The following is a 15,627-nucleotide window of genomic DNA, read 5'->3' as shown; positions in this document are numbered from 1 at the left end:
GAACAGTCACATAGGGCTACAATGCCATAAAATGGCTGAAGGGGAATTCAGGGGCAAGTGGAAGTTGAAATCACTTTTGCAGCCTAGGCACTTTAGCCTCTCACAGCCCAACAGGCATCCCAGCTTTAAGAGTTTCATCATTTGAAAGCCACTGAAGATACTTAAATTGTTTTCTTCACTGGACATCTCTAATTATGTACCACAACCAAGAGCAAGTAAACACCCAGAACTTGGCGGATACAACTGTTGCACTTTTGTCAACCAAGGCATTCCAGTTGCAGCTACAGAGCACTACTAACCAAGCAGAAGACAGATCCTTTCCTTATTCCTCTGCAGAGCAGAGCAGAGCAGGACAGAAGGAACATACAGTTCGAGTCCTGAGGTCTGCAGATCCCCCTCAGCAAACAACAGGAAGGAGGCTAAGAAAGATGTTGCCTTTTTTCCATCTTTCAGATCACTAACAGCTACAAACAAGAGAAAGCACTTTCATTTCCTGAAAGCAACTAGCAATACAATGTGCAGAGTTGGCACATTCATAAACTCACCCCCCACCCACCCTAGAGAACATACAATCTCCCTGAAAAGAAGGCACTGCATAATGCACAACATTCATGCTGCTGCCAGCTGTCCTCATAACAGGGAACAAACACTGAATATCTTCCACTGATTCTAGTGTTAAGTCCAAGAAATGCCAGAAGGATACATCCAACACATCCTTGTATCCACTCAGTTTCTACTGCAATTCCTTGATTTGGCCAGGTCACGTCCTTGAACTTCGGTACATGGTACGGGTCAGGCTCCTCCCTCAAAAAGCTTTTAGCTTTCATGCACAAATTGCCTGAGTCACTAATCATTCCATGGCTCTGGAAAATAGCCAGAGAAAAGCAACTCATTTACACTTTCTTCCCACTCCGAAATTATATGAACTTATTTGCTAATCCACCACAGTAGATTGCAGGTAGTCATCTTCACGTATACATTTCAAGATTATCCTGATGAACAAGAGGCCAACCCAGTCTTCATGGACCTTACATAATGCCTTGACTAGATACCTCTTCCCTCCCTCAAATGTCAGAAAGTTATCAGTGACGAACACCCACATGGATTAAATCCCTGCCTGCACAGTTGGATTAGAAATCCCATCTCCCCCATTTCATCTTTCCTGTTTGAAATATGACTGCCTTCTTACCTGTGCCCCCCATCACTAGCCATAAAAAAAAAAAAAAAAACTTTAATGAAAGCAAAGAACCAAACTATCTTGCTGTATTTTCTAGATATGCTAAAACACTCCAGATGCACTACAATGCCAGTGATCTCTTCCCTGACTGCATAAATCTCAGGTAGAATTATTACAGACCATAAGAGGCCAAGGAAGCTAAACACGTCTTTCTCTGGAAGCTGCCCTTTCCAGTCAGACACTGAGCATATAGAAGGCATTTCTTACCCCTCCTTTCCACTAGGTTAAAAAGGAAAGGAATGAAAAAAGCTGTCCTCATATTCAAGACTTATTTACTCTAAACTCTGCTTCTTCCCATAAAAGAAAGAAAACTAAGTTCTGATTATTTCAAGGCCGTAGTCAGCCCCAAAGTAACAGACAACACAAGGACAAAGTTTCTGCAGCTAACTACTAGGTGGGATTTCTCCCCCTACCTGTAAGAACTCAACATAGAGTTACTACAGGAGGACTAAAAATGGGGTGGGGGGGACAACGCCTTGCAGTGTTTCTGAAATCAATTCACTCAGGAAAAAAAAAAAAAAAGGAGAGGTGGAATGGTATACCTGTTACCTTCACATCTAATAGTTAACACACGGGAAACAGCAAGAGACTGACAGCAAGAGGCAGATACGACACAGCTGATCAATTTTAATGTGAACTGCAGGTGTAATGCTGGCAGTTGAGGTGTATAGCACACAGTATGCTATCTAGAGAACAAAACTACTGAATCTCAGTATAGTGGAATATACATTTTATTTCTTAAAAAGGAAGGGTACTAACAGAATTTAATACAGTCAAAATTTTACAATTTTAAACAAAAGCTTGTTTTTCTCTTAAAAACCAGTTATGAGCAGAGAGGTGAGAGGATTTAAACTACTCACAAAATCCAAGCTGAAGACTTTGAGAATTCAAATCTGTGGTTTATACATTTAAAAAAGTGTAATAAATGGAAATATAAAATAATATCAACTCTGCAACAGTGAAATGCCCTTTCCTCATTAGACTGCTGTTTAAGCACCTTTATTTTCACCTATCAGCTGCCAGGAGTGCGTAGGTTTATGTACAAAATAAGCAATTTGGGACAAGAGATTCATATATAAATTAAAATCATTTATGGCAATACAGTTTTACCCAGCCACTACACAATCTTTATTATCTCTTTCATTCCTATAGAACCTTTCAGTCAATGATCTCAAATGCACTTTATGGACTGCTTTGAAGAGCAGCTACATTTGTAGGAATTATTTAGACAACCTCAAGGAGTAACATCCAAGAGATTAAACAACATGCAGTAAAATTAAGATTAGATTTATCATCTTTATATAAATACTGTGCACATTTATCATCCATCCCACTGAATGACTGGGACAGATCAGTGTCACGTCTGAAGCCAAATACTATATTTCTATCCAAGAGGAAACAGAATTTCAGGCTAAATATAGCAGATAGATAGCAGATAGGAGTTCCCTCAGACTATTGAGTTCAAAACTGAATGCCTCTGAAAAAGCTTTACAGGAACAGAATTTTCTGAATAACCTGCATATACGTTTAGCTATTTTATAGCCTAGAAACATGGGTGGGTGGGGGGAAGGAAGATGTCGTCATCTCTGCCCACTACAAAAGGTGCTGTAGCTTTGTCATTTATGCAACACTGCAGAAGCAGCTGACACCAGATGGGAGACTGCTCCAGTACAGCATTAGAGACAAAGAAGTTATGTTATGGCTGGAGGTGGTGTTACCACAGGCTGATCTCCTAGCTGAAGACCAATGGACAAGTCTCCTCGCCACCTCCTCCACAACCAAGTGTTCATGCTTCCTAGCAGACTGCTCACGATTCTCACTCCACTGTTGTTTATTTTTACGTTTAACACAAGATAGAACAGGTCATGAAAGCTGATGAAAGTTCCAGCTGTGCAGCATCCAGTGAACATGTACTCACCAAAACCCCAAGTCATTAATCACTTTCCCCCTCCAAACCAAGACAGGATACCTGTGTCATCTGTGCACATAATACAACTAATGTATGTGAGATGTAGACTATCTAGGCTACAAATGAGCTCCAGTAACAATCACTCTCACTGTTTCACTGCAACTCGCTGCAGTCTGAAGGATGGAGACAGCTGTTTAAGCCAAAAGAGAAAATACTTTAAAAAAAAAACACTTTACTTTTCCTCAATCACTAAGTGTTATGAATCATTTAATATTGCCACTTTCCAAACGCTACTCACAAACAAAATTAATTGGTCAGCTAATGGGGTGGGAAGAATAGTTATCAGTGTCATCAGTGACTACCATCAAAGAAAGACTGGAAGAGAATCAGTTCCCTCAAATTCTCAGTTTCTCTGCTTAAGTAGCTCATTTTTTAAAACACGTTTTTCTTGATAGAAAGAATCACAACTAGACTAGAATTCCACAACATCAATCTTGGTTTTGATTTCTGTAGTTCTCTAGGAAAAAAATAATCCCAAATCAAGCTACATGAAGCATTAACAATATTCAGGTATTACAATGGAAGCACTTATTTATTACTTCATAGAACAGATCAGTTTTAAAAGTGTATTTACATGTTCTAAGTTATACAAAATACAGTATTTCAATAATCATGTTAATCACCATATTTTAGACAACTTCACATAAAAGTGCAAGAGGATGCATCCTTCCATGATCCTGGCCAGTAGCAAGCAGCCACCTGCAGTGTTACAGATGAGAGCTGCTCTTGTGCTCCCTCGGGAAAACAAATCCCAGCATACCTTCTCACTGAGACATAGCTGCAGATCTAAGGAAACATTCAGGCAGGTACACGAGCAAAGTTTGTTGAGACCCACAGACCAAAATCACATGCCTTAATTTACTAGATGTATGTGAAGTACATTTTTACAGATGTTGTACAGCAAAGGGCTTCTGCTCATGCCTTAGTTGGGAAAATGAAGTAACAAGGGTTTTGGCTATGTAACAGGCACCCAAATTACATTTAATATGAACAGCCTTATAACTACAACTGACAGTGTGTTAAGGACACAATTCTGCAGCTGACTGCCTGGGCAGAGCTTCACATTCAAGAACAGATCCTGTGAAATCCACACGGCTCTCTATAGATACAGGGCTCATCCCATGCAGAACTGATATCAGAATTGAGGCCTTAAAATATTGGGGCCTCAGATAGTAATTCTCTCATGACACAGCACTATCAGTTCACATGGGCAGGTCAAGTCCCAGTGCAACAGCACACTTCGTTCAAGCAATAGCAATTTTTCACGCCCTTCTGCAGTAACTCTCCTCCCTATCTGTATATTCCTTTCACTTTATTCTGAACTGTGGAATGAGATCAAGAAAAGGAGATTTGAAAACGTCAACAAGTACTTGTCTTATCTGTGATGCTAAACTCAGGGGACCCAAATTGCTATAGAATTGTGAACAGCAAGCCTTCCGTTTTAGCAATCTGATTCAGGTCAGTATCTTGCAGTACTCTTATTTTCCTGCTTTCATTCTTTGCTCCACTTGCCAGGTATATTTATGTTTAAATCTATATGTGTATCTTCCTCAAATGATTCCGTTTCCCCTGTTGCTGCTTCAACGTTAAGAAGTCTGCATTCCAAAAGGGACTTACTAGGGGACTGTATACTACCAAACTAAAAATAACGTTCTGTATGACAAATCTGCATTATCAAAAATTAAAATATAATTTCTCAATTAGCATTATGTTAGCATCTCCACAGAAGTTTAGTTAAGCTTATTCTTTCTACCCTTTTCCCAGTCCTTTGTTGCAAGTTTATCCATCTTCACTGTGTTACAGTGGCAGATATACAGGTCAGAGTAATTACCTGAAAATCTAGAAAGCTAGCCAGTATCTTATAGTAATGCAAAGGCAAAATACTAGCATTAATTCTTTTGCTGCTTATGGATTTAGATGCAAGTTACTAAAAAAAGATTTATGCATTAAGACAAATTTGCATTTCTCATCTTGTGCTTATTAGCAGAAACAGTAAGGATGAACAAAATTCTATCTGGGTTTTTATAAAGGTCCAAGATGCCTTCACTCTCACTAAAAATGAAGGCATCTGATCACAAGGAAGAAAGCCATGTTATACTGAAGAGGTTTGCAGGGCTAAGCAGCAATATTGTCTTCTGTGCAAGTCCATTATTTCTGCTGTCTTAAAAAAATATATAGTCCACTATTTCTGCTGTCTTAAAAATATATATTTCCCCTCCACACACATAAGTAGGCTTTTTTTTTTTTTTTTACAGTATTCTCAAAGCTGTTGCTGTTAGCCTTCCACTACACCTCGCAACTTGAAATAAATTTGGTAAGATTAGTAGCTAACCTGCAGGTAACACTGGAAGTGATTTCCACAGCTATAATACCTTGGGCTTTCAAAAAGCACAGCAGGGAAGTGGAAAATTGTCAGGAATTACAGAAAATGTTACAAAAAAACTACAAAAAGCCACACAACAGTCTTAAAAAATAACAAGCGTTCCTTCTCCCAGCACAAGCTTATAATACACTTTTTTCCACCAAGTCCATGCAGGAGTGAGGAAACAGATTTCAGATTGTCTGAACACCAAAACTCTATGAATGATCAAGTGACAGGATCAGTTTACCAACATTACACCTGCAATCTGACGTACATCCATCTGATCCCAGCACAGAATGCTCCAGAGTAAAGCAAAGATATCCATAACTCCAGTGCTTGCTACAAGTTTATGTTCACCACATCAGAATAAAGCTTTTTTTCCAGTGGGAGTTAATGAGATTTTTGTTACTAGCTTCAGTGGGAGCAGATCGTGGCAACAGGTGAAAGATTTAACTCTTAGGGAATTTTTAAGTACAAAAATGCATTATTACAAGGAAATCTAACCGTGTAGATTAGAAGACCATGTATGAAAACAATACTGCCTTAAGTGTTATTCATCACTTATTCATAGTCAATTTCTTCTGTAAAGTAAGACAACACATTGCCAACATCTCATCAACAGTTTATGTATTTTGAAAGGTAGTGCTGTGCAATGGCTGCTTGGTTTCGATCTGTTTCCTAATGAACGCACAGATATGTGAAAACTGCTCCCTTTAATGGCAATCCCTGCAGTGATGCCAAAAGGTGCATTCCCTTTATTCCCTCCCCTTGGAGATGGTCCCTTTGATGGATGGGATGGGGTACATTGGCATTAGGCACACTTGCAGCCTCTACACAGCACGTCCCAAGGTTAGAGAACTTCAGACTAACAGTGCCAAGTCAGCATCTTTTAACACAAACTGAGCTAAAAGAATATCGGTCTTACGATCACTGTGAGAAATGCATCCAAGTTATCACTTACAAATAGGATAGCCATCCTAGTCAAAGAAACATGATTATTAGTTAATAATTCTGAAAGGAGCAGCATGCTAAGCAGTAAGCTTAACTTCCTGAGACTGCAAAAACTGAGAAAGGAAATCAGCACTGCACAATTTTTTCATCTGGAAATACCTACACCCCTTTTGTAGTTACTATCTTCTCATCTACCATTGAAGATCCTTCTTTAAAAAAAATCTCCAACTATAGGAGTTAAACCACACACTGAAGTGTTATTTTCCAGTTTCGCAACCTGTAGAGACAATCACAGAATGTGCAGATTTGTACTGTTCTACAGGGAAGTAGAAGAATTTGCTAACAGTCTTCTGTGAAAGAAAGAAAAAAATCTAATGAACATTCGCTGTTAGCTTCCGTTGTATAAACTTTCAATACAACAGGAAAAAAACCAATGGAATTGCACATACTACACTCACCAAGTATTTTGCTGTTAAAATAGCATGGTATACTGCAAAGCCAGATCCTGTATACAATATATGTGCTTAAAAGATGTTCCTAAAGCAGTAAGACAGCAAGACCCAACTGAAGGACTAGCAACTCCTTGCCCAGTTACAATATGCCTTAACTTTGATTTAAGCACGAAGCATGACATTCAAGAATAGCCAAAGCCAACTGAAAATTTAGAAGTGATAAATGGAAAAAGAGTTGCTATATTTACATGCTGTCAGTATTTTTAAAAAAGATTCATGGCATGGCCTTTACCACCAAAATAAAAAAAATAGTACTACCAAAAATATCAGTTCAAATTTGTGGTATTTGCTACAGGTAGTGATATATGCTGACATTTCAGCAACATGGAGTTAACTATTCATCTGTCTGAGGATGATACCCAAAGATCACCTCAGAACTTTAGAACTGCAAGTTATGACTGTACACTTAATATAATTTTGTAACTAACAAAAAAGTTAAAAATACTTTCTTGACGTCAGAACATGGTCCATTAAAAATAATAGGTCAATAAGTGCATTTAATGTACATGCCTTTTACAAAGGTTATACCTTCAAAAAGCTAGTTATGAATTCTGAATTTTGATATTTTTTTTAATTAAGTTTACAACATTATTTGCTGTTTTCTATCTTTTTCTCGTTGCCTTTCTGCTCTGAAAAGAAGGGTGGAATCTCTTGGGTAAGTGCTAATTCAGAATACTTGTTCAATCTGATAACATCAGGTAACATTTGCTGGTAACTAGCTGTGCCTCATAACATGGACACTTGTGCTTCTGAAAGCTTTTAGGATTATTCTTCTTGAGGTGTATTCTGTTTATCAATCTCCAGGCATAAATACACTGTACTTTCACTCCCATCTTACAAGCTTCATCTTGGCTACAAGCAGGGCCCTGTACTATCCCAGAAATGAAAAGTTATTGCTCTTAACCTTCCTCAATATAAATGTAGGTTGTTGTTATGCTGATGAAGCTCTTCGAAAGGAACTTCCACCTACTTTCTCCATCTTCTACACACAGTAAACATCCCCATCAGCTGCCTAAGCTTTCATCTACTCCTGCACACCAGTACAAGGGCCCTGATACTTCAGCTGTGCATTGTAACGCTGTGAATTCAGTGGCTGTTTGGGATTTATCAAACAGATGAAGTACTCTTTCACCACCGCAGTTCTCATGTAGTCAAGAGACAGGAAACTGTAGTATGGCAGCTAATAGCCATTGTTTTGCTGGAGCTAATACTCATTTGGTAGTCTCAGACTGCCAAAAGACATGGGGGTCAGCAGCTCAGACTAGCACCTTTTCCATGATTGCTAAATCATTACAGAGAAATAGATTTTCTTTTAGTGAGATACTATTAAAGAAATTGAGCCTTGAAAAAGGGGAAAGGCGGGTTACAGCAGTGTTTTACTGTTACACAGGTCATTAGATATAGGTTAATTACCCCTCTTTGTATGGCACACTGGGGTGCTTTCTGGATTGTTTCAGTACATCTGCTGTATTTTTCTGCACTGGAAGTCTTACACGTCACAGACTGCTGTTTTCTTGGTGTCTTTGATTCTGCACTCATAGCACTCCACAAGATGCTACGCTGTACCAGAAGTGAGCTGCAGTATTAGGTACAACTTACTCTACTGCAGAGGAGAAAAAAAAAAGTCTTAAAATATAGCAGTTCTTAATATATACAGACACTTCCATTTAAAACTCTCTATTTTCTTCCACTCAAGTGCCAAAACAGAGTCACTATTCACATAGGCTGTCAACAGACTTTGAGACATGAACTTTGAGCATCTCGACAAAACCCCAGTAAGCTAGCTTATTGTTGTAGTTCATAGTTACAGTGAGAAAGACAGATAAGAAAGCCATATACAGAATTAAAGAGACTTTGCACTTTTCATCATGCCCAGCCCTGGGTAGTTCAGATGGGGTACTTGCAGGAAAGCAGGCAGGCAGGGTCATCGTCAGTTGTTTGTGTTGGGACACCTCATAGATTTCACTGCTCACTCTGAAGACTGGCGATTCATGTGTGCTTTTTAGTTTCTTTGTTTTTAAAAGTCTTTAAAGTTGCATCACTCGGAATCAGATAAGTCACTTTAAACAAAGCAAAGTGTTAAGTGTGACAATTTATTTATAACATACTTCCCACCATCACCACCACACACCACCCTGTGAAAGAAAAACCCCTGCTGAAAGGGTGACAATTTTTCATATGTTTCAAAGAAATTAGACCAACGCTGCTTGAAGAGCCACTCTGGTCAAATTAGAGCATAACAGAGGGGGAGACAGATTAAAGCATACATTTACTTTAAGTGTTCTGGATTAGCCTGCTTCTCCACTTGTTCAGGAAGTCAACACACAATTGGTCTAAATTCATAACAATTTCCCCATTACGCTTAAAAGACGAGCTAGGCAAGAAGTTTTCAGAACCAAAAAACAACCCTCATTTTCTTTTTCTTAGTATTCTTTTCAAATTTCAAGAAGGGAACTGGAAACTACCCTCAACATGTTCTACCCCATGTTTACTCCCTAATGCAAGCATCAGCCCAGGAAGCATAGCCTAAAAGTTCTGCCATAGCCACTATCTTAATCTTAAGATAGCTTTCCTTATTAAGAGGACTTCTAGACAAATACTTCTTTTAAGGCTTCTGGTTCCTGCAGTTGGAGGTCATGGAGAAAGTCCCAACATCACACACAACATATTTTTCTTTTAACACCACATACTGTTGAAGCAGCGCTTGGTGCTGAGAAGGGATTACTTCCAAGAGGGCAAGTCTTGTATGCTAATTTTGTAACAGGAAGCATGCTGGAGAGAGAACCAGCAGGCATGGAGAGTCCAGATATGTTGCTACACAGGAGATAGTGAGGTAAATTGTTCCTGTTTAGAGTGGGTGTAGCTTGTTCCATAGTGTATTCACGAGGCAAAGGACCGAAACAACAGAAAACCAAAAACCTTTGTACAACAGTTAAGGTGCAGTAAAGTAACAGTGGCTGGTTTCTCTGTTTCTTACGCTTTGGAAAAAGATGTTTTAATACCTTTTTTAATTTAAAAAGGTACTAGCAATTCCTTAACAGATAGGCCTCAAGGTTCAGACCAATGAGCCAGACCTCTTTTTCTAAATGATACCATCTCTGTTACTCCTCAGCCAGCATGAACATGCTGCTTCATCAGCAGTTCAAGAAAGAAGTCCCTCTTCTGGGGAAAAAGAGAAGGGGTGGTGTAGGAACACAGCCTAAAACCTACAGCAAATTATTTTGTCCATATCTATAAAGTGAGAGATCCCCTACTGTTCTCTATCCTAGGTTTCTGGAATTTATCAAGAATTAGAACCTACAAAGAGGTTCGAGCAGTATTTTATCAACACTGCACTAACTCTGGTCTACATAACACATTCATTACGGTAGAGATATCTCTATTTCCACAAGAGATCAAATATTTCCCTGTCCTAAAGCCTCCTCCATCCCTCTTCAACAGGAACGGAGTTCTATACAACAGGTGCTTTCTAGTGCCTCTAAATGGGAGAGGAAACAATTTCATGATGCTGCCCAGCAACATCTATTTAAATCTTAAAATTATATTTTACAATTTGACTGGGGGGAGGGGCACACAGGTAGAAAAGAGCAGGAGGTGTTTGTTTTTCTTTAAAAAAAAAAAAAAGGCAAGGACCAGAATCCCTTAGGCTCTTTCTCCATTTAAAAAGGGAGACTAGAACAGAAAGCAAAAGCCCTGTCCAGTCAGGAGGGATCCACATATATTCCTCCAGACAGGTGAATCTGTTCTCTTGTATGACATCAGAAAGTGCTCTATCAGTGTTAAAAAAAGTTGTAACTATGGACACTAAGATTTTGGGCAACATGATCAGGAAAGGGCCTGAACAAGTTGTGCCAACAGATTATTTTTTTTTTTGTATAGATGCAAAATGGCAAAGCCTCCACAAACTTTATTTGAGTCTCTACAGAAGGCAGAGAAGTCTAAGAGGCTAAAACAAGGAGCCCTAACAATGAAAAGGGGTGTGCTTACAAGGGTCCGTATCTGGTCTCGTATTTAGAAACAATGTTCTTGCATCGCCCCACTTCCTTGCGCAGCTCTGCAACCTCCGTCCTCAGGGCTGTATTTTCTTTCTCAAGAAAGGCTGCACGAATTGTTATCTGATTCTCCTTTAGTCGCCGAGCATCACGGGAACGCTTTGCTGCCACATTGTTCTTCTTTCGCCTTGTCCAGTATTTTTCATCCTGAAACAAAAAAAAAAAAAAAAAGAAAAGAGATGCCAACCTGACATTTTATATCAGTTATAAAACCTGACATTACGTATCAGTTTATGTAAGATTTCATCCCCACACTAGTCTTGTTTTAAGACAAACAAAATGCACTGTTAGAACTAGGGAGATTAAGACTCGGCTACCAAGCTGTCCAACTGAAATGCACCCTTTACTTAGTTTCAATTCAGAAATTAACTTCCACGGAAAGCATGTTCTGTTGTCTGGGCTGCTTAAAGCTGGATCATGCATAATGCTGGCCAGATACATACACTGGCCTTCAAAAGTGCAGCTGATGAGTTTGCGACTTGATAGTTCTTCTGATTCCTGTGTACAGCAATTTAAGTTGCTCCTGCCCAGTAATTATCTCAGGGTATTAAACCAGCAAAACAGCAAGAACAGCAGCTGACTTGCCAGTTCTATTCTTGGCAATGCTTTTGCCCAATCACGTAGGTATAGCACATTACCTTTGTATGTCAAAGTGTTTGGTCAAAGAGTGAAAAACTTTGATCAAGGCCTAGAGAAGCCTGCAGTAATAAATCTGTTACCTTTTGCTCATCTGGGACAAAAACCTTCTTTGCTTTTTTGATCATCGGTTGTGGTTTCAGGTCCTCTTCAGTGAACTTGTGCTTGCGAGGATTGAAGAGCTCACCACCGGGCACGCTGGACAGCACTAAATCAGCAGGGTCAGGGTTAAAATTCACCTCAACTTCTACACAGTCAGGATCAATGGGGCTGGGTGTATTTCTCTCATTCTGCAGTGGGGATTCTGGCAAAAACAGGAGAAGTTACAACACATTCAGCAGGATGAAGAGAATTAACTCAGAAACCAAGTTGGGCATCTACTATCTAGTAGTATTTAGTAGCGTTTAGTAGTAGTATTTGGTATTTCTCCAACAGGTGCTTGGTACCGTACAATTTCTCTTACAGAGAGAAGCTACACGGTCCATGTAAGAACAAGCTCCAGGAACATTTGCCAGACTAACAGACGTGAGCAGACAGATGCGGGACAAACTCTAAGACTCCCTCAGCATGCTTTGTGTACTTGAACACACATTAACATTGCTGTGGCAAGCTTTTAAGTAAGAAACTTGTATCAGCCTGAGTTTTGTGCCTTAGAAAACATCACAGAAACAAGCTCGCCCAAAACCTGCAGTCCCTTGGTCCTTCAAAGGACAGATAACTGCATTTCTAAAGGAAACACAAACGTAGGTTTGCTAAAAATGCCATAGTATGCTACTTCCTTGCCGCATGGAAACAGAAACATCCCCAACAGGTTGCCTGACACAGCATTCTTATGAACTTTATCATATTTATATATCACTTACAAACTTCATAAACATGAATTGCAATTGTCAGTGCAATTTGAAGTAGAGACCAATGAATAAGTCGTTTCATACGCCACCAGGAAAAAACCCACACCTTACGTCTTACTGAAAGAGTACCACAGTTTGCTCTTCTCACAGGTTCTGAGGAAGAGGACCTCAGCAAAATGCTTTCTGTAAACCCTGCTCATGAAATAGCACTGTGCACATTTAGAGGCTATGATGTTTAAACTCCAGACCTAGAGCAAACTGAGCTGCTAAATTCTTTAACAGAGAAGATCTCCATACTACTCATGAAAAGTAGAAGTTTCCTAGTACCATTTAAGTACATAGTTTTGTTTCTTTGTTTCCTCTATTCCCTCTTCAAAGCAACACAGAACATCAAACTGCATCATTAACAAACCTTTTTGGAAAGTCAGTTCTCCTGTTTCACAGGCTAGCAACGAAAAACTGCTTTGTTATTTTTTCTAAGCATTGTTATTTGAACTACATTGTTAGCACAAGTTTACCCAAGCAGACCAAGCCAAAGCAGTACAAATGACCCGTCACAAACTCTCAACTCTGTTACAACATAACCTGAGCAACTACAGTCACAACAGACCCAGCTTCTCACCAAATGAGCAACACCAAAAAAAGTAAATTCTTTATGTTGGCATTCCAGTTCTTCTGATTTCAAAAGGAGAATGAGACTGCACGCTCACAGACACTAACTCACTTTTCCAGGAGGGAGACTGAGGAAGAAGAGAGGCAGCACCTTCATGAACTGACACATGGACTGAGCTCTAAATCGAGCACGTTTTGAGCTACTTAACCTGCTACAGCTAACACCGATGGGTTAGCACATCTCCGTTTTGATCTGAGGAGGCACCTTTTGATAGCAGAACAACAAAAATCCCTCAAAGCCCCACATTATTCAATCTACCTGTGCTGGAGGCTGCTTCAGATTGCTGGTAAACTGCAGTGGAAGAGGATGATGCAGGAGAACCAGTGGAAGCACTGGCAGACTCCTTTCCTTCCAGCTCAGCCACAGGCAAGAGTGGATTCTGGTTCAAATCCAGGTGAGTAGGGCTGGAAGGAATTCCGTTCTCCAGGAGGAACTCATCCAGATCCATGTACTCCAGGTGGAAAGACTCTCCATCATAAGGAATAGTTTTGTCCCAAATGGGTGGCATAAGGGAAGCCGAGACTGCCATAGTGCTGGCAGCTGCTGCCTCATCTTCCTCAAGCTTTATCTTCTCCTTCTCTTTATCTGAAAGATACAAGTAGGTCACTGTACAAGCTGCAACACAGGACAGACCCTAGGTTTAAGAGTCTAACAAAAATCCCAGGAAAGGAAATTCAGTAAACTGTATTTCTGCCTCATGACACAATCTGAAAATGCAGATGTTGACAGGCAACATTCCTTTCTGCTCAGCATGCAGCGCCCTGGCTCCCTGCGATGGCTGGACCACAGATATTTGAGTAGCCTTGAAGATCAATTATCTTTGCTGTGATAACTTACCCAAGTGTGATATAACACTGCATCTAGCTTATTATTCACTAGTCACTGCAAAATAGCTTTTGTTTTTAAAAAACAGACTTGTCCTGGAAGACAGGGAAGTGAATGTCTGTAAGTAGGATTACAATGGAAGCCATTAAGAGGACTCTGAGCAAGCAGAACAGTTTATTCTATACACAAGAGAAAGAAGATGCAGAAGAATAATTTAGATACAAAAAAGAACGAAATATGGATTTTCGGATTACATTTGAAAATTAGCTAGAATGCCTGCAGCACAGCAGAGACCTGGACCACTATAGTTCAGGATTTTAGATGCATTTCTTTCCAAAATGACTCAGCATGTCCACACAAAGTAATAGCTCCAGATGCTGTTCGCTATAGATAGCTCAGAGTACACACAATTTTTACTCTTTGGGGAGATGTCTAATAAGGCATACTCCCACACCCCACCCCCAAGCCACAAAAGACTGATGAAATTCTCCATTTACTATGCTACAGGGCATGAAACACAGAAAAATGGCTGTTTCTACGTTCCCCATAGCTACTGAATCCTAACAATCGTCTGGGACAGAATCCAAGCAGAAAACTCAAGTTATAGAATAATTACATAATTTAAGAGACAAAAATAAGCTGGCAAAAAAAAAAATCGAAGTCGTTTTCCTGATCCGGTTCTCTGTGTAGCCATGCAGTTCTACCAGCACTGCAAGGAGGCACTGCAGAAGCAGCGCCAGGGCTGGGACTACTCGAGCCAGCGCTGCCACCAAAAGGAGCGGCCACCAGTTGCACCCATACCAGCTGGAATCGCGTCTTATCGGAGAAACGGACAGATGTCCAGTTTGAGGTATCAAGGGCTCCAGGGATGCACACTGGACCAGTTTGGATCTCCAGTATTCATGACAACACACACAATCCTTTGGCAATAGGGCAGCGTATTGTAGCCAGTCCCGACCAAAGGAGTACTCTACTTTATCAGGGTGGGAGAGGGGTGAAACTCCGCTCTAAATCAGAAAATCCTATTTATATAAAACCTGTTCTGATGGAATTGGCATTCCTTCTGCTGCTGTCTTAGCTGGTATGGAACTGAAACTGAAAGAGCTTTTTATGGCTTAAAGAACAGCACTGCCATACAAAGTAAATTATCGCTTTAATCTACCATACTCTGAACATTTTATACAATAGAAGACACATAAATTAAACTAAACCATCTGAGAAAATACTTACCAGCCACAGGCTTGGGACTAACAGCAAGTAGCTAAAGAGCACATTAAATTCAGACCAGCAGCTTCTGGATCTGAGCTCCATTAACATCATCTCCTTGCAGCTGTGGGTCTTCCCTCTTGTAACTTCACACTGCTGCCTCCCAACTTTTATCTCCCAACATCTACCCCTGCCACAACCCCTTTTTGTTAACTCTCCTACCTTTTGCTTGTGCACAGCAAATGTGTAGGTTAACAGTCACGATCCAAATCAACTGTTTCTAAATAGCTTCTACTTGAAGCTAGTAAGGAAATGGTGTCTGCTCTGCTTCACACAAAGATGATGTCACTTAC

The 15,627-nt window shown here is 40.0% G+C and overlaps 1 protein-coding gene across 2 annotated transcripts in view; it reads right to left on the bottom strand.

The window, feature by feature from the left end:
• Nucleotides 1-1,952: 1,952 nt before the first annotated feature.
• Nucleotides 1,953-15,627, bottom strand: part of TEF (TEF transcription factor, PAR bZIP family member) — a 22,166-nt gene continuing 8,491 nt past the window's right edge. For both annotated transcript variants that reach the window (XM_013197364.3, XM_066993737.1), the window contains exons 2-5: nucleotides 13,502-13,828; nucleotides 11,803-12,023; nucleotides 11,019-11,230; nucleotides 1,953-9,091 (exon numbers count right to left, since the gene is read on the bottom strand). In XM_013197364.3, the coding sequence (XP_013052818.1) occupies nucleotides 9,070-9,091; nucleotides 11,019-11,230; nucleotides 11,803-12,023; nucleotides 13,502-13,828 (782 nt within the window). In that variant the 3' untranslated portion in view covers nucleotides 1,953-9,069. The remainder of the gene's footprint in view (nucleotides 9,092-11,018; nucleotides 11,231-11,802; nucleotides 12,024-13,501; nucleotides 13,829-15,627) is intronic.

This window comes from Anser cygnoides, chromosome 1, assembly GCF_040182565.1.
Source record: "Anser cygnoides isolate HZ-2024a breed goose chromosome 1, Taihu_goose_T2T_genome, whole genome shotgun sequence".
Lineage (NCBI taxonomy): Eukaryota > Metazoa > Chordata > Aves > Anseriformes > Anatidae > Anser > Anser cygnoides.
This window is presented reverse-complemented; position numbering and strand designations above follow the sequence as displayed.